The following is a 19517-nucleotide window of genomic DNA, read 5'->3' on the forward strand; positions in this document are numbered from 1 at the left end:
TCCTGTTTTAACAATGCAGTTTTGATTGCCAACTCCTTTTTCTTCTTTGAAAAGAAAAAAAACCATGCAATATGTTTTGGAATTGGAAAGTGATGGTGAGGCAGAGCTATTCAAGAGTCAGAGAAAGGGCCCAACACTTTCCGTAAGCTCGCTCCACATAATTAGCTGGAACTTCACATCCGTGGGTGCCGGCAAATATTGAGTATAGTAGGTAGCTTCCAATAATAAACAGGCAAAAATACAAGCCCTCACACAACCAACCAAAGCTGAGAGATGCTAGCAATCTTCCAGCCAGCCAATCCCAAGTTCCCTCCCCTTGTCAGATGTGAAGCAACACATTTCCTTTTGCCCAAACCGTTGGGATCAGGAGATGAGGCATAACACATGCCCTGGATCTTCTGAGCTTAGTGGCCGCTTGTGAAGCACTGCATGTTTTAACTGGGTCGACAATGAAACGACGAGTAGAGGCATAAACACGGCAACAAGAAGGGCGCAAACAGGCAACAACATAAGCCACCACCACATCCAAGCAAAACACAGCACCTGCAATCCGTTTGGTTCTATGGTGATGTGATTATATAGCACTTGCCATGCTTTGGTTCTAATAAGGTGGTGGGATATACAAGTTTTTCTCCAAATGTTTCGCAACGGGGAAGCCACAGCACCTACGGGACACAGCTACAGCAGCTCACTTCCTGCCCCGGCCCTTGGACTTCTTGGACTTCTTCTTGCTCTTCTGCTTCTGCGCCGCCTGTTTTGAGGTCGAGGCCGCAGCTTGTCCCATGTCAAGTTCATCGTCATCCGAGCATCCGTCGGCGTCAGCGTGAGGCTGGACAGCAGCGTCGCTGTTCCAGTCGTTTATGCTTTTTTTCGTCGCTTCACTTTCGATCCTCCTTAGCCTTGCTTCAGTCACCACTCGGAATATCAGCTGCAGCTTGTTCTCACCTTGAAGCAGCTTCTCCACAGCAAGAAAAGCTCTTCCCCGCATCCTGTGACAAACAAAGAAAATCACGCGCAAGTGGTAAATTTTCACAAGACATGGGGATAACCCGGTCATGTCTCTTACACTAGACTTGAAGGTGCACATCACGCAGAAAGATGCCACTCTGTATGCCTATCAATTGCAATGTGGCATTTGTACCACCTTTAAAGAAATGTATAGTTGGCCCTGAATTAACATTCGCTTACCTGTCAGAACCATTTTCTAACTCACTGCAGATGCGCCTGAGATCGTCCAGCAATCGTTTATCAATCCCTGCTGTTATCTTACTTTCCAGCCATGGAAGGGCACCTTTAAGGAATTCAATAATAACCCTTGGGTCTTTCTGCAGAGATTAGCATGCTTAGAATAACTTGGCAGCTGGGAACAGTGGGACAAACTGGATAACAACAAAAACAAGCATTATAACATTTGAAACTCACCAGGCCTTCGGCTATAAGAGTCTCAAGCTTCTCAAAAAGCATCTCATCGGCTAAATCCATCTCAGCATTATGCTCCATCTCATTATCAGCCTTAGGAGTGTTTCCAGAAATAACATTGCCGGACTTATTACCATCAGATTTTTCAGGCAATGAAGTCTCTTGCTTTACAGAACTTGGTTCTTCAGGGCACAGAAGAGCCATTATCTTCGGAACATCACGCAAATCCTCCTTGCTAAACATATGAGCATTTAAGTTTCGACAGTCTACCGGGCTCTTGGGTAAACCAATAACTACCATATTATCTCCGATTGCAGCGAGTGCATCAGCAAGCACTCTTGTGAAATTGCTCGGTGTGCGAGCCTTGATTTGCAAAGCATGTACAATTTTCTGAGAGAACTCCAAAGGTAAATCCTTAAACACTTCATTCCTCAGAAGGTTATGTGTGACCTCATAGCAATTCCCCAGAGAAAGAGTTAGGATCAGTGGATAGAGTGTAACAACTAGTCTCAGGAGGACTGCTTTGTATGAAGTACTAGAAGGAGTTGAAGTCTTGTGTACCCATTCCTGGAGCATATGCTTGGTCGTCAAGATAGCCATAATTGTCTGATATATGAAACGGCCTGATGTGTATGCCAAACGATCAAGATCAGAATCTGAGCTCGATTTGGATACCAGGCAGGTGTCAATGTAAACCTTGCTGGTACGGCACTCCAGCATATTGACCAACAGAGATTTTGTGCAGCATATAAAATCATTCTGTATCAAGCATGATGAAGCCATAAAACCAAGGCACTCCATAAGGCCCACATAGCATATTGGGGATATGTAGTCTAGTTCATCCTTCCACTTCACATTGCAGGTAAACTCAAGAGAACGCTTAAAGTTCAAGATCAAGGAGGATCTATCACCACCACTATCAAGAAATCTCTTGAAATATCGAAAAAATTCTGCCCAATCAGAATTATTGTCCAGGTACTGCAGTAGTCTTGAAAGCAGCGCTTCGTCCAATTGTGCTGCATGCAGCAGGAGTATCGTTGTTCTCCCAAGATGCCCATGAGTCAGATTTTTATTTGCTGGGCGAAGATTTGCATTAAGAGAATCAGCAATCAATCCATATGCAGCTGGTGAGTCAAGTAGACGCAAGAGGCTCCTTGTTGTCCCATCTCTCCACACAAGAAAAACTAACTCAAAGAAGCGACGCTCACAGAGAACAAAGAAGCTTCTTAACTTCATTTTTGGCATACTGAACTGTGGTTCTTCCAAAAACTTTGCAATCTCATTTATGATAAGGATAGTCCTCACCAGGGTATAAGAAGATGATGGCTTTGGAGAAATTTGAACAAATGACTCCAACTTCTTAAGTACACTGAAACCGACAGAAGATAGCTCATTCATCCAGAAACACTGAGCACACGAGTAACACTGAGGGGCATCCAGTAACCATCTGTTGCCATCTTGCTGCAAAGAATTTCTGCCAGCAGTAGAAAGCCAACTTGCATTCACGTTAAGCACCACATATCTGTCAACTTCACCATCCTTCCTCAATCCAAAGTACTTGGCACAAAGATCTTCATACATAACTGCATAATCATTTAATTCTGGACCATCGGTGTGGCAAAGATGAGATAGTACTTTGATTATGATCGACTTCCAATGATTCCAAACATAAAACAGAGTTTGGGGTGATATCTGGTTAGAGGCCATCATATCATTACAACTATTTTCATCTTCAGATCCTGGTCCTGATTCTATGTTGTATCCAGAGGCTCGAGACTGGAGATGAACATCAAGAATCGAACGGGAAGCAACAAGTTCAACTAACAAGTTTTCACATTTTCTGCCCTCAACCAAAATGCAATTTAAACTGGGAAGAGACTTATTCACATCTGACAGTGCATCAGCTTCCACGCAAACAAAGCAGTAGAAGCACTCAGAGACCTTTTCCGCCATCTCTTTGGCTCTTGAAAGCAATTGTTCCTTCACTGAGTATCTTTTGGGAGGCCACCCTCTACTATTTGAGGACCACAAGGAATCCACAATGATATGGAGGAGGAGAAGCCGTGTCGCATCCTCAAACAAGCCCGCCTTCTCGAGCATGTCTACCTCCAGTAAGACATCTCCATTATGCTTTGCTATTCCTGCAGCTTCTAGGAAATTACCCATCTCCATCTCTAAACTCAACAGTTCATCAACAAGATTCCTAGAATTTAGGAATGCCCGTACATGATCCATAGAGCTAAAAGCTTTAACAAAAGGCATCATATGCTTTATGTCACCACGCTCAAAATAATGTTGAGCACAATTATCTAGATACTTTGTTCTAATTGCAGAAACCTCCAAGGACTTTGAATTCTCTAGGGATTGTTCGTCTTCTAACTGTTGCAGAAACTGCAAGCCCAGATTGAATAATTTTTTCCCTTTCGAGCACATGGCGAAAAACTTTGTGTAACATTTAGCTTTCAAGAACACTTCAGCTGCCTCGGACCAGCATTCAGCCATAGCAAAACAATCACCAGCATCCTCAAGTTTAGAAGTACCGCATTTTTGCATATAGACCATACCTATGGCAATGCAACGAACACAATGTTTAGTCAGACAGAACTTCGTGGAGTGTCAGGTAAAATTATCCATATGAAAGCTAAAAAATAGCGTGTCCAATTTATGTAGGGATATCATTTTCTTTTTCTTCTTTTTGAAATTGATGACATTTTCGTAGACAGCAGTTCTTTAAGAATAACGTAAAATATTATGGAATGATGAAATCTCAAAGTATACATATAGCTTGGAAATTATGGAGAGTTGGCAGACCTGCTTTTTTGTAGTCACCTAATTTGATATAACAAGTAGCAGCTTTCTCATGCATGCCTATGGACTCGTAAATCTCTGATGCTGTTTGCAACGAAGCCTTGCCCAACTCCAAATTTGTTGAGATGACACGGTTAGCTGTCGCTACAAGTCCAGCAGCTCTTGCCAACTTCTCTCTGTGTGCATCACCGGCCTTTTCAAAGCACATAGTAGCCATCTCGAATTGCCCCTCATTGAATAACTATAAAAAAAGAGAAAGAACTTGTGATATGAAATAACAATGGCAAAACTGTAAGTAGGTACATAGAACAATTGTGTGCATAGAACAATTGTGAGACAAAAAAAAACATGAATTTCACCAAGTAAATATAATGTGTAGCATGGCAAATTAAAATTGGCTTTCCAGATTAAACAAGTAAATATCACCAACCTTGGTTCCTCGTACCCTCCAATCATCACTGCTGCTCCCCGTCTGCATTGCCTGAATGAGGGAAGAATCAAGTAATCTAACTTCTACTAGACACAACTTCTTCCAGTAGTCAAACATTGGTCGACAGTAATCCTCTGTATTTTCACATATCCAGAGTCTTTGCCTAGTGCGTGTGATCGCAACATATAGTTGCTTCAGCTCTGAACAGAGAAGATGATGCTTGCTTCTGTCGAAATCCGGATGAGAGATCTCCTCGGAGTGTGTTATAATATCTTTATCTTTCATGTAGCCATAGAGAACTCTCCATTTGTTTCTTAAAGGCGACGAACCAAAAAAGTTGTACAACAGCACATCCTACACAATATCTGGGAAGTAAGTACACATTTGGAAACAGTGTGTTTTACAGTTAAAATATTTTGCAAAATGAACACAGGTGAATTTATAGGCCCATACCTGAAACTCAAGGCCCTTACATTCAACAATGGTCAAAACAAGAGCTTGTTTACCAACAAGATCAATAATTTGTTTTTTTGCCGCATCATCACGAACCAATATGACTTGCTCAGCACCAAACCCATGCAGGTTACCATGTTTAGTTTTGCTTTCTCCAAAAATAGTCATAATTGCATTTTCATCGTTATCAGACTCCAGAAGCACAGGAGCTTCTCCATATACAAGTCCGGTTTCTGGATTAAGCTTGTCAACACTTGATGGGAAAAAGAAGTACAGAAGGCTCATGATGCTTTGTGCCATACGGAGGATGCCACAATGTGTGCGGAAATTTTGAGACAGTTGGAACATATCAGATAGATGGACTTTTTTAACGTGTTTAAGTCCTCGATTTGACGCTTCAGTATCTGCCAGGAATGCAGTATAAAAAAGTGAACGAATATCTTCAAACCTGAAATCGATACCCCTTGCTATAGTCTGTGCAGTATCACCAGCAAAAAGGAAGCCTTCCTTGATGTTCATACAGACATACTTAAGAAGTGCTATTTGTGTCATGGTGAGATCCTGTACCTCATCTATGTAAACAAAATCCACCATATCGCCATTGTAGCCCTCAGACACTAGACTGCTGTGAAGACTATTGACGAAATCTGACAAATCAAACTCCTTGGCAGTGCATTTCATACTCTCATATTCAAGGAATATATCATAAATTTTATCTCTCTTCTCATTGTTCAAAGATGAAAATCTTTTATCTGAAAGCATCACATAATCTTGTCTTCCCAGTTTCCCAGTACAAGGCCTGCTTGCTTGATACGCACCCTTTATATGAGAAATTATTTCGGTGAAGACAGTGGATGCGGCAAATTTCTTTGTCAGGTCAGCATTGAAACGAGGCCAGTAGAAAGTAGCAAATTTGTCATAGGTAACTTCCTTCAATTCAATAAAAGTTTGCACCGCACGAGATCTTGAATGGCCTCTCTCAAAGCTTGTCTTCATTTCACCATAAAACGCATCAAAAAATGATGTCCGGCATGTTCCATCAAGCATCATCAAAAACTTACGATATGTTATAGTAAGAGGATAGTGCTCATGAGGTAGATCACAAAAATTGTCAGGAATTTCTGTAAACTCTTCTAGGCCATCCATGATGTCATGCATGTGAAGAATGCTAGGCTGGTCAGAGACATCGCCGGTACCAAATCTATGAAGGGTTGAAGTAAGTTGGAATTAATACAAGGATTAATGTTGGTACTTGGTACAAATCATAAATGGAGCAAAGCAAAAATCTTTCAAAGAAATCATCGAACCAGCTTGTAATGTAGTATAATTTTAAGAAAGACCATCAAGCATGGCTTGGTTGGCTAGTCATGTGAGTGGCTGAGTGCTCGTCCAACCCAGCCACATTCAAAGCCTGGCCTGCAAAGTGGTGCTCATGATTTATCTCCCCCTTCTATAAAAAGCTACTGGGGTAGTCCCAATATGTGCAGTTTTTTTTAATAATTCCAATAATCATAGTTTAAAGAGGAAATGCATCTTAGATGCATAAAAGATTAACCCTTCAAAAGGGTATAGGGGTATAGAGAATACGAGGTTAGAAATGCAGTACAACAGTGTGTGTGTGGGGGGGGGGGGGGGGATGTGCCAACTTGTGCACACGTTTCTGTCCACTTTAAATAGTCGTATGAAAATCATTTCCACAATGGTGTAAACCATGTACAAACTTCTAAGTAGGGCTCTAGTTCAGCAGATTTACCTTTTAAGTCCAGAAATGTGATTTTTTATGGCTGAACACAACTTTGGGCTTACAGTAATAAACACTTGTTTCACAAAACTTTCTCCTGCGTCCTTCAGTGGCATAATATTTTTGTGATCCAGCCCTGATAAATCATCTCCTCCCAAATGTAGACCTTGGGAGGCAATCAATGACCGTTGCTCTTTTTGAATCAGTTTCATTGTCAATACAGTGGTTTTTCCGGTGCCTGACCTCCCAAGTATAAAACTAGTGAGCGGGAATTGGATTATCTCCTGCTCTTCATCAGTCAGTTCAAAGGGGATGTCGATTTCAGACCCATCAGTAGCTGTCAGCAAATGCTTTGCCACACCAGATGATAAGGAGTAGAATTTCATCAGTAAGAAGCTTTCGCTAACTTTTGAATTCTCCATGGCATATGATGTATCCACGAGATCATGCTCTTCATGAGCACCAGCTTTGCGATCCTTGTTGTAGCGGATAATATCATGTTCAATATGCCAAACTATAGGAACCTCCAGTTTCCTGTTATACACAACAAAGGAGGGCAAAAATTAGAAGAATGTCCGGTTCATTTGTAGGCGTGACCATTCACAAACAGTTCAGCTCTCTAAGTATCATAAGTATAAAAAAACCGAAGAAACAAGAGTATTATAGCACATTAACAGTAGAAGAAACTCATACCCCTGTGTCTGCACTCTCCTGCAATGATCCAGGTAATCATCTGTGTACATGGAAAACAGATTCTCGAGACGTTGAACAGTTCTGGCAACATTTTGCTGTGACACTAGGTCCCAAATTCTTATTATCTGAAAATACCTTCCTTCATTTTTCTCCACGTCGGTACTCCAAACAAGATACAGGTCCCTGACCTTGTATACTTTTGCAAGATGAGAAACACCAGGTATATCAAGGTTCTTAACTGTTGTCCTCCAACCATCTCCAAGTCTGATAAGCTTTTGGAGTACTTCCTTCCTGAGCTGTGGTGATTTTAGTTTGGTGAAAGACTTTCTAAACTCATCGCTAAGAATGACCTGTTGAAAATATGAATACAAATAATGGAACATGAGAAAAAATGTACTCCATCTGTTTTTATTTATTCCGCATATTAGGTTTGTCTAAAGTCAAACTTTATATACTTTCAACAGATTTGTAGAAAAATATATTAACATATACACCACCAAATCTATACCATTGGATTCATCATTGCATATATTTTCACATCATATAACTTTGTTACTGTAAATTTTCATATTGTTTTCTACAAACTTGGTCAAACTTTGTATAGTTTCATTTCAGTCAAAGCTCATATGATAGTATATGACAAAAATGAAAGAACAGTGTGTTCTTCAAGAAAACTACGAGCTTCACAAGATGTATATAGAAAAGAACCACGTAATTGACATAGCATGGTACAAAGTAGCAAATATCCTGAAAATCTTAATTACAAACCTCCCACAATCTAATTGCAGAGCAAACAGCCTAGCAGAGACAAGCGAACCACATACATGATACCAAAAAGTACGAGACACATGTACATACATGTTGTTTGCATGTATATTCATGAACACAAACAAAATCACACTATAAAGGAAGTGTACATTCAGCATGAGTCTCATAAGACACATGTACTGTACATACATGTGGTTTGCATTCTGGGTAATTAAGTGCAGACACATTAGAAAACATGAAAGTATGTTCAAAGTCAAACTGGCTGAAACCATGGTAATTACCTTCCATCTAGTATTGCTGAAAACAGCCGAATCAGCATTAAGAAGATCGTCAAGTTCATCAAGCTCTTGCTTTACTTGCACAACCAACTTACACATGGCTGCGTCATTAGTGGCACTGAAAACACATTTACGTCTCTCTGCATCAGTAACAAGGTCTGTCCATTCGGTCCCACTTTTATAGAGTGTATGAGCATTCCCAACAATCCAAAGACAGTGCCTGCATGAATAAAGTATCCATCAGATAATTTATATCATCAGTCTGACATAGTACTTTGAACAACGATGGAACAAGGGACCGCAAAAATATTGATGCACACCTTGCTCTAGTAAGAGCAACATTTGTTCTTTGGTTATCAGCAAGAAATCCAACAACCCCTCTCCCATTGGATCTAACAGTTGATAGTATTATTATATCATCCTCTTCTCCTTGGAAACCATCAACGGACTTCACCCGCACATGAAAGCCTTCACATGTATCATATTTTTTGCCAAGCCGACTTTTAATTGCATCAACTTGAGCTTTATATGGAGAGACCACACCTATGCTGAGCCCTTGATCTGTCTTTTTCCAAGCTGCACAAAAACATAAGTGGTATGCTTACTGAATTTAGGGGCCAATCTTTGGACAAGGCTACTGAAAGAATTTTCTTCAGCAAATTTAAGTTGATGTATCCCAAATCATTGACATATCATTGCTTTTCCGCTATAAAGTCAGAAGATAATAAAATTTACTAAAGCGGGCACATGCAGTGGCCAACTACTCTAACAGAGAATAAATGTTTCATCTTTCATGTCATCTACTTAATGTTCTCTTTTTTATAAATAAAAGTGTAACTTGTCCATCGAACAGGGCAATAAATTGAAATTTCATAAAGCCAGACTGATGCAATTACCATATCACCAGATACACATAGAAAACTGGACTCTCAAACGTACCCTATTGCAGAGAACAACTTTCTACCAATTAATGTTATCAAGTATGCAGTACAAGAATGGAAGGCCATGTAAACTTCTAAAGATCCCATGTTACATTAGCCAAGTAGTTTTTATAAAAAACAACTAGAAAGGAGAACAATAAGGTTAAAGAAAGGACAGAGCTCAGCTTGGACATACATTTAAAGATGGTATGGATTAGGTGCAAAACGACAGCAACTTCAACCATGTTTCTGCGACTGTTTCCTGTGCCCTCTTTGTCTTCCCTTCCATCAGTGACATTTATAAACGTGTAGCTGCCAAAAGGGAGGCATGTGTAATCCTTGTTATAACTAGGAGACAGGACATTGGGACCATCTAAAATCTTCCTCTCATAAAATTGAGCATTTGGAAATAAGCTGATACAAGGATTCATGCGATACTGTATATTCAGCAAATGTTTATCAAATTTGAGCATAACCAATCTCCCAAATAGACTTGTCTCAAATCCAGCTTCTTTGCATACCTAGAGATAAACAATGTAAGGTAAGAATTAAGATTATCAAAAACAGATCAATAACAATGGGACACGGAAGAAAGATAAGGCTGTTACATTTTTTAAAAGAAAAAAAAATAGTGTTTCAGTATCAGAAGTTTATCTTGTTGATAAATGCACCAATTACTAATAAATGAAACAAGACATTATAAAGAGGGTGAGTCAAAACCTTACTTTGCTTTTGACCATTGCACTCAGCTGACAGTCATCTCCTACCAAAACGAGATGTTTTAACCAATGCAGACGTAGTGGGATCACCAATTCACACTCCCGCACTTGAGCAGCTTCATCAACAATTAATACATCAAGGGGTGCAATCTCCATGTGATGTAACCGATAAGAGCTAGAGGCGGTACAGAAAAGAAGTGTTGCATTACGTATGCAGTAGCTTTGGACCCAGTCTTTGCCTACTCCAGTGGGTAAATTAAGCGAGTGTAGCAGATCTTTAAGCAATTTAAGGCATTTAGACCTTGCTCCATCCAGTTCCTTCTCAATAGAAGATATAGGCTGTGCACAAGCAGAGTTTTCAGTTGACAGACAACCAAGGCCCCTTTTCAAACCCTCTTCCGTCAAGTCTACGTTGCACAGAAGGGTCCCAAAATTTTCCAGCATACTAAGCAATGAATATATATTTATGACACTATCATGAGAAAAGCACCTTCCAGGAAGGTGAACCCACAAACTCATTATGCATCTTTTCAGAGCTATTGCTGTCGCATCAAATTGTTTCTTTATGAAGTCCAGAAAGCATACTGGATCAGTTTTGCCGTCATCCTCAAGAAGCATATCATAGCGTGAAGCGCAGTCTTCAAAAAAGGATATCATTGAAGCTATTCTGTAGTTCCATCCAGACAATGATGAAAAGCATTGCACAAGTTCATCGATACGGAAGTCCAAGAAAACATCCTGAAGATCCTCGGTGATGTCCATATTAGAACTGCTCCCAAATAGCAAGATATCTCCAAGAGAAGAAGGTAGACAAATGTTGCCAATATGCGCATTGAAATCCTTCAAGTTCTGAAGGAAACGAGTGCAAACTCCAACAATAGCAACATTTGTGGAAGCACAAGTAAGAGTTCTGCATTTCAAACATGCCAAACCCCACAGCAAAGCGCTAACCGTCTTGGTCTTCCCAGTGCCTGGTGGACCCCATATAAGCTTCACGCGGTTCACATGCCCACATCGCACAGCTGAGATGACAGATTCAATAGCATCTAACTGTGATCGATTGAGCTTAACTGACAGTAGTTGCTCCGTGTAAGAAGCCAAAAGGCCCCCATCCTGTTTAGCACACATACGGCAAACATCCTCACCCTGCAACAGAGCCAACAAAGAGGAGCTCAAAAAGTTAGGCCTCATACCAATTTATAATGGTGATGAAAATAGCAAGTAAAACTAAAATGTGAATATTCATGTCATATTACCAGATTTGTGGGGGCTAAAAGAGACTTGATTACTGTGAAATTTTCATTCATGTGCGTATCGAAGGTAAGTGCTTTCCATATCCGTATATTTGTTGTGATATTATTGAGAAATATTGCATGCTTGAGTTTGTTTAAATCTTCTTCTTCCAACCCAATATTCTTTGCAACTTTCACTCTGAAGCCCTTCTGGTATTCATCATCCATAGAAACCTCAGTGACCATTGCCAAGCAATATGTCACACCATGGCGGTTTAAGTCCTCTGCAGCTTCAGGTTTTATGCTAGACAAAATATATATATCACCATTCCTTGCAGAATAAGCCCCAGTAGAGAAACCAGCATCATTGTCCCAGAAGTCCACATCCATAAAGTATGATCCTGGTTTTCCTGCTACCTCCATGGAAAGTATTTTCGACAAGGGTGCTTCACTGATGAGTTCAAGGCATGAGCACAGATCTGACCTTGTTTCTTCAATCAGAGGCACACGATACGATGTGAGATAGTGATCAAGTGACTTGAAGTTGCAGGGAATGATCTCAACCTAAACACAAAAGGGGTCATAGATGAAATATGGTTAGGCTGGTTGTAATGGGGAGTATCATATACTAGTATCATGCATATGATACTAGTGTATGATACTACATCCGTAATGCATAGTATCATGTGCTAGTATCATAGAACAGTTCATTTATTGCCATGCATGACGCATAGTGGCACGACATTTAATATGATACTCAACCCTCTCTTTCTTCATTTAATTTCATGCCACCTCATCAAATATGTCTAATTGACATGCATGATACTACTTATGATACTCCCATTACGACCAGCCTTATGGGTAGCAAAAGATTCTTCAACAGTTCCTTGAGCACAAGAATGGCATGTAAGTAATGCTAGCTAAATAGCTATCTGGTCAATTTAATCTACAGCAAGAGCAAGCAAGGTTCGATACAGGGCTTAAGTTGCTCATATCAACCAGATATAATATTTTCATAGCAAAATAATCCATAGTTTCTGACACCAGATTGTACAGCATCACAACATGTATGTCTATCATTAAGATACATATATGACTTGCACACCTATCATATCCCAACAGACATTTAACTTACACCATGTATTATCTAAAGTTTTTTAGAATGAAATGGGCTAGATGATGCTGCAGCCAGCTACAACACTTCACAAATGGTGGTACGGCATGGGCATAGAAAATTAGTGTGTCATCCTTATCAACAGCAATGGGCACACCCATTGGTGGCATAAAATTTATTCGTAACATCTAGTTAGCCCGTATCAGCACATATGGCACCAACAGCGACATGTAATTTCCTGAAGTATCATGTGTCACCAAGCGCGCAATAATTATGTTGCCATCGGACGTCCAGAAATGGCACTCAGCACATGTCAATTGCACATCCATGACACGTGGTCAGATAACCCCTCTAAACCCTAGAGCATAGACCACACACAGACAGAGAACCATCATTTGGAGCATCCAATTGACCCAGCTTCGATTGCACATAAAAGGCAGCAAACAACAGCAACCTAAATGTGATTAATTGAAAAAAATCATCAGATTTAAGCACAACCGGAACCTAGCACGGAAATGCAATCATACGCTTCGCCGGTCCGGAGCCCATACATACGCACAGGTTCCAAAAAAAAAAGGCTTAGGCTTGCAAAAAAGACTAGAAATTGTAGTGAATAGTCTCAAACAAAACACTGAGGATGTCATAGATGAAATATGGTTATAGGTAGCAAAAGATTGTCCAACAGACCTTGAGCACACGAATGACATGTAATTAACGCTAACAAAATACTAGCTATCTGGTCATTTTAATCTACTGTAAGAGCAAGCAAGGTTCAATACAGGGCCTAAGCTGTTCTTGTCAACCATAGACATAATTGTTCATAGCAAAAACAATTTATAGTTTCTGCCACCAGATTGTACAGCATCCCGACATGTATCTCTCTCATCGTGATACATATATGACGACTTACACACCTATCATCTCCCAACAGACCTTTAAAACTTACATCACATACTCCCTCCGTCTTAAAATTCTTGTCTTAGTTTTGTCTAGAAATGAGTGTATCTAAATACTAAAGCGTGACTAGATACATTCATATCTAGACAAATCTAAGACAAGAATTTTGGAACGGAGGGAGTATTATCTAATGTTTTTTAGCATGAGACGGGCTAGATGATGCTACAGTCAACCACAATACTTGACAAATGGTGGAAAATCAACATCTAGTTAGCCTGAATCAGCACATATGGCACTAACAGTAACATGTAATTCCCTGAAAACACCATGTGTCACCAAGCGCGCAACAGTTATGTTGCCGTCAGCACATATGGCACTAACAGTAACATGTAATTCCCTGAAAACACCATGTGTCACCAAGCGCGCAACAGTTATGTTGCCGTCAGCACATATGGCACTAACAGTAACATGTAATTCCCTGAAAACACCATGTGTCACCAAGCGCGCAACAGTTATGTTGCCGTCAGCACATACGCAGAGATTCGAAAATAAGAAGGCTCAAGCTTGCAAAGGAAAAAAAAAGGCTTGAAGTTACTGGGAACAGTCTCAACCTGAACACAAAAGAAGTCATAAATGAAATATTATTATAGGTCGCAAAAGATTCACCAACAGCTCCTTAAGCACAGAAATGACATGTAATTAATGCTAAGGGAGTCGACTTCATCTAGTAGTACTGCAAGAACAAGCAAGGACCAATGCAGCGCTTATAAGCTGCTCATGTCACAAGGAGGACGCCGACCATACTCAAGCCGTAGACAGAGCAAAACAACACATAATTTCTGCCACCAAAATGAAGTTGTACAGCATCACAAGATGCGTCTCTCTCATTAGGAGAAATAACTTACACACCTGTCAGGCATTTAAAACGCCTTATGTAGAAGAAAAAAATCAGAGCGAGACTAGATGATGCTACAGCCTGCCCAGCACAGCACTTGTCAAATGGTGGCACGCATCACGGCACCTAGCAAATCAGTGACAATTCTTTCCAACAGCAACGGGCAATGCAGTAGCCCGAATTATTCAGACATGGCACCCGGTACATCACAATGGCAATCGCGCATCCATGACACGTGCGCAGAAACCCCCCCTCAAAAACCCTAGCTAGCGCATGGACCCAAATTGACTGGTGCTGGTAGAACGCAGCGGACGGCGGCGCGCTCCACTAAACGCGGCTAGTTTAGTGTATCAAAAATAGCCACCGGATTTAAGCACGGGTGGTAGAAGCGCACGCACTAGCTAGGCATGCACACGCGATTCGCCTGTCCGGAGCCCGTACGAATCGAACAGAGAGAGTGGGAAAAAAAAGGGCCACGCTTTGCAAAACCGCGCCGCGCGGCGCGGCCGCGGAGACCGTCGTCGGGACTCGGGAGGGAAGGATGGGTGGGTGGATGGATGGCGCGGGCGGGCGGACGGGCGTACCTTGTCCCTGTAGAGGTCGTCGTCGGTGATCTCCTGCGCCGACCAGGAGAGCACCACCTCCTCCAAATCCGTCTCCCCCATGTCGGCTCCGGCGCGGGCGCGGTGTCTCTCACGCGCGTGCGCCCGAGCGAGCAGGCGGCATTTGCGAGCGGGGGGTGGGGGATGAGGGGGAATGGGGTTTTTGGTTGTGGCCGTCTGGAGGAGGAGGAGGAGGAGGGAGGGGTCAAGGTGGTGGTGGCTCTGGTGGTGTGCAGCGGAGAAAAAGCAGAGCAGAGCAGAGCAGGGGCGATCAAAATGGGAAGGGAGGCAGAAATCTTTTGCTTGTGGGAGAGGGCTTCCCTTCCGGGCTGGTGTCTGTCTTGGGACGCGGGCCCCCTTTTCCACGGGGCGGGTGAAAAGAAGAGGGGAGGGAAGGGTGGCAGACGCGGCGAGTGATTGCTCGCTCATGGACTTGTGTGTGCGCGCGCGCGCCCGCGTGAGGGAGATGGGTACGGTGGAAATGGGCATGGCAAGAGCATTTACAATCCCAACTTGCAAATCCGAACGCGTCTGGACATGTTTGTGAACACTGATCGATTATGTCTCAAATAATGCATTCCATATTAAAATAACTTAAATTAGAAATCTTACATTCATATTATTACATACAACGTAAACCTAATACTAATCAAACCTCATCCGATGGCTGGCTGCGCCCCTCACAATATCGTTCAGGTCGCTGGTGAGTTAGAGTAGGACATGAGAGACTATTCAGCTCACGGGAGTCGAGATCCCGCCGTCTCTCATGCCCTACTCTTCCTCATCGAAGCCGGTAACCCGGACGGTGCTAGTCGATGATGGATCCCTCCTGGAAGGAGCCGACGTCCACCACGACGCGGTTGCGTCGCCCGCACTCGTGCACCTACAAGGCGTCACAGAGTGTGACTCCGCATCTCCAACATCCATCGCCGCAAGGGCCTCCGCCGCATCCCGTGCCCGCTGCCTCGCCCGACGGGCACGCCGCGCCATGACATCGTCCGAGGCCGGACATGCTTCGTGCTCGGGGCGCCAACAAAGGGGTTGCGCTTCTGCCATGGCGTTCGGACGCCACACGGCCTGCACCGCCTCTGGTGAGGCAGCGACACTGGATTCAAGCACTGGTTGTGCGGACGCAATGAATTTTCGGCGTTGCAAGTCCGAACGTTGTCGGTGCGCGGCCGCCTCCGAGGAACGGCGGAGCGCAAGCCGGACGACCATCTCTCCCATACACCACCAGCAAAGGGGATGGCGGGGCCCTGGCGCCTTGCGAGCATGGCGCGGTTGGGAGGGCCAACGCATTGCGGCGGATCAGATCGGTTGCTTCACGTGCTTCTCCTCGGGGGTTGGCATCGCTCGGTGGCGTTTTGTGGAGGGTGGCTTCAGCAAGGGGCACCATACGATGTGTGGCGCAAGGATCCCGGATCAACGACTCCGTACATGGCGGTGAATTGATGGTGTCCCCTCTGTCGAGGATGATAGATCTGGAGGAGGCCCCTTGTGGTGGCACCTAAAAATGACATGCAAATGTACGTGATGTTTGATGAACATTCTGATATCTTGTTTGCATTTTTTAGTTCCTATGAATTTTCAAAGTAATTGTCAAAGTTGTTTGAAAAGTCATAAGAAATTCACTTGAACTCAATTTTTTTGCAAATAAGATATCATAATGTTCAGAAAACATCACCTATGTTTATATGTCATTTTTATTCATTAAAAATATATTTCATACCTTTTTATGTTTAGTGTTAATAACATTAATAACTTTGGATAGTTTAAACAATACGTTTTCCTGAATGCAAATGTCATGCACATAAATATAATATTTTACTTAACGTTTTGATATCTTATTTGATTGATTTTTTATGAGTTCATATGTATTTTCAAAGTATTTGTCAAACAGTCAAAAGGCATACAGATGACCTGAGAGACAAATCAAAGAGCTAAATCGAGAACTAAAAAGTAAGGACACAACCCATGAATTGACACAGCTAGGGGCAAACGTGTAACTATATCCCAAAAATTATAACTCATACGAAGCATTTTGTAGAAAATCACTTAGACACCACAAAAAGACTGCAATTTGATATGTCCCCTTCAATGAGGATCCAACACCAGGCCAACCTTGCCATCACGAGGGGCACGACCGCTAGGCATAGGGCCTTGTCGTCGTTCCATCGCCAGCCAAAGTTAGGTGAAGAAGAAACGAACGTTGGGCCGCAACCAGACCTGCCTCCCTTTCAACATCTTAGTGTCAGGAGGAAAACGTCTGGAATTTGGCCAAAAAGTCAGGGATGGAGTAGTCGGGGCCGCTGCAAAACACCGTTGAGAAGAAGCGTGGGACGGAGTTATATGGAAATGTAGTAGAGAACAAAAAAAATTGTCCTAAACACTAGCCCAGGACCACTATGAAGATGCATACAAGGTTGGATATAATCGTTATCAACTCGTAGCGTAATAAAAGAAGAGTTGGTGAAGATTCCCGCAGCTAGGATTTACAGCATCCTGACTGCTAGAATTTTTCCCCCTTAAACAATCCCTCAGACGGTCCCTCGAACAAAAGATTGAACATATGAGCTATCCACCGGGATGCACCCATAAGGTGTCAACTATCAAGCGGTGATTCTCCATTTGGAGCTAATCGCTAGCGAAGACTAGGCAACCTTTTGGTGCTACAAAACTATTTTGTGGAGGGAGAAAGAGATAGGCACATCATTGCATGTCATTTGTATTTTGTGGAGTTGACGATGATGATGATGATGTGCTATAATGTATTTTGTAACCTGTGCACCATCTAAAAGTGCACATGTTACAATGATGATAATGACGACGATGATGATGATGTGCTACAATGTGCTAAAAAAATCCTAATATTCATAGTAGTGGCACACCATCTACAAGTACGCCATTAGTAAACCCACAACAGTGACGCATTTCTGGGCCTACTAATGGCGCACCAGGTGGTGCGCCACTGTTATGTATATTAACAATGGCGCATCAGGGATGCGCCATTACTATTTATTAGTAGTGATGTGATAATAGTGGCGCACCTATAGTGCGCCATTAATAGGCAAAATAGGTGCGTCACTAATAGCCTTTTTTCTAGTAGTGTGGGCGCCATTTGTGGACGGGCAAGGACATGAGAAGGCGCGTGCGCGTCCGCGCTAACGCATTTCAGGCGTAATTTTCGACCGGAAATGGGTCTGCGTGGACGCGAAGCATACACATTTTGGATTTGGATCGGCGCGTTGGGCCTCCACTTTCATGCGTGCCGACCAAAATGGACGCGGGCGCGGACGGACGATTTAGCTCGGTGCGTTGGAGTTTCTCTAATACAATCCACTTAACGCATTGCACATACTGGCGTAGTATTTCTTCTACACACTTGAAGCTTTCTAATAGAAGGAAATAAGACATTCGGTGATGTGCAAGTTAATTTAAATCACCTAAATGCCGAAAGGTATCAAAAATTAGTTCACCCGTGTTTACAAACTCTTAGCCACTCCAAAGGCCTAGCCTTTGCCTTTGCCTCTACCACTCCTTCCCTTGTCGTTGTTGGAGTCAGAGTCCGTCTGGTAAAGCCCCGCGGTGGTTCATATCCTCTGGGTCAAGTCATAGAAAAATGGTGGCAAAAACACATGCAACTGTTAGGATAGTAGAAAAGTGGTGGCAAGAACACACGATTGTCTTCGATGGTAGTGCTTCTCGAGTTTGTGGTCTCGAACTCCGTGGTGAAAACCTAGGCTTGACCCGAGTTGGTTATATCTGACAATGACGATGTCCTCACCTTGTTGAAGGCATTACCCCGATATGCTCGAGCGACCATCTTTTCATGGAAGGATTGTTGTTGAAGAATCTCATTGTCCTTGTGATGGTATGAGATGATTGATGCAAATATGGTCATTTGTTGTAGTTTGTCATTTACGGGTTTGATCGCTTCAATTTTTCCTCTCACTTAGGCATAGCTTTGATGTTATACTACTTTATTATTTGTCAGCGGTTTTCTATGTGTGTGTGCATCCTATCTACGCAGAGGTCGAGTGTGTGTTCATTGTGTTTGTGTCCACTTGATGCTTCATTTTAAATAAATAAAAATCATCCATTATTGAAAAACAAACACTTAGTTATATATTTTAATTTTTCCGTTGCTCCTACCAAGACAATCGAAGTTTGGTAATCGTCTGGCGCAACCAAAAGTTGTACAAAATGAAGCTTCATTTGAACCAATATTTTTACATATAATACCCCACCCTATAATAGATGAAAATCTGTATCAATGGCCGAAGCAAGACACAGAAGAAGGAAAACCACCACCGGCATTATTCCTTTCCCGAGCCGGTGAAACCCTTGGTTGTGCGCACGGAAGAATGCCGACGAAAAGTGTTCGTCATCGGTCTAGGAGGACCGACACGTCGAAGAGAAGCCAAACCTGATCTGCATCACCACTAGCGTCGGTTTTTGGAACGACGTCAAGGAGGCGCTACCACCGACCAGAATCAGCAAATAATCCGGAGTCACCACACTCCTACAGAAGCTCATTTTCTACAACGC

The 19517-nt window shown here is 42.4% G+C and overlaps 1 protein-coding gene across 1 annotated transcript; it reads right to left on the reverse strand.

Annotated features, from left to right (window-relative positions):
• Nucleotides 1-509: 509 nt before the first annotated feature.
• Nucleotides 510-15255, reverse strand: LOC123427746. Its single transcript, XM_045111865.1, has 14 exons — nucleotides 14952-15255; nucleotides 11486-12025; nucleotides 10236-11375; nucleotides 9707-10031; nucleotides 8911-9166; nucleotides 8594-8810; nucleotides 7545-7894; nucleotides 6864-7385; nucleotides 5111-6311; nucleotides 4658-5011; nucleotides 4231-4468; nucleotides 1423-3983; nucleotides 1189-1325; nucleotides 510-989 (listed from the first exon to the last, which is right to left on the reverse strand). Exons 1-14 carry the CDS (start codon nucleotides 15030-15032, stop codon nucleotides 689-691), a joined length of 8223 nt encoding a protein of 2740 aa, XP_044967800.1. The 5' UTR covers nucleotides 15033-15255; the 3' UTR covers nucleotides 510-688.
• Between the last annotated feature and the right edge of the window lie 4262 nt (nucleotides 15256-19517).

The sequence above is a fragment of the Hordeum vulgare genome, chromosome 2H, assembly GCF_904849725.1.
Source record: "Hordeum vulgare subsp. vulgare chromosome 2H, MorexV3_pseudomolecules_assembly, whole genome shotgun sequence".
Classification (NCBI taxonomy): Eukaryota; Viridiplantae; Streptophyta; class Magnoliopsida; order Poales; family Poaceae; genus Hordeum; species Hordeum vulgare.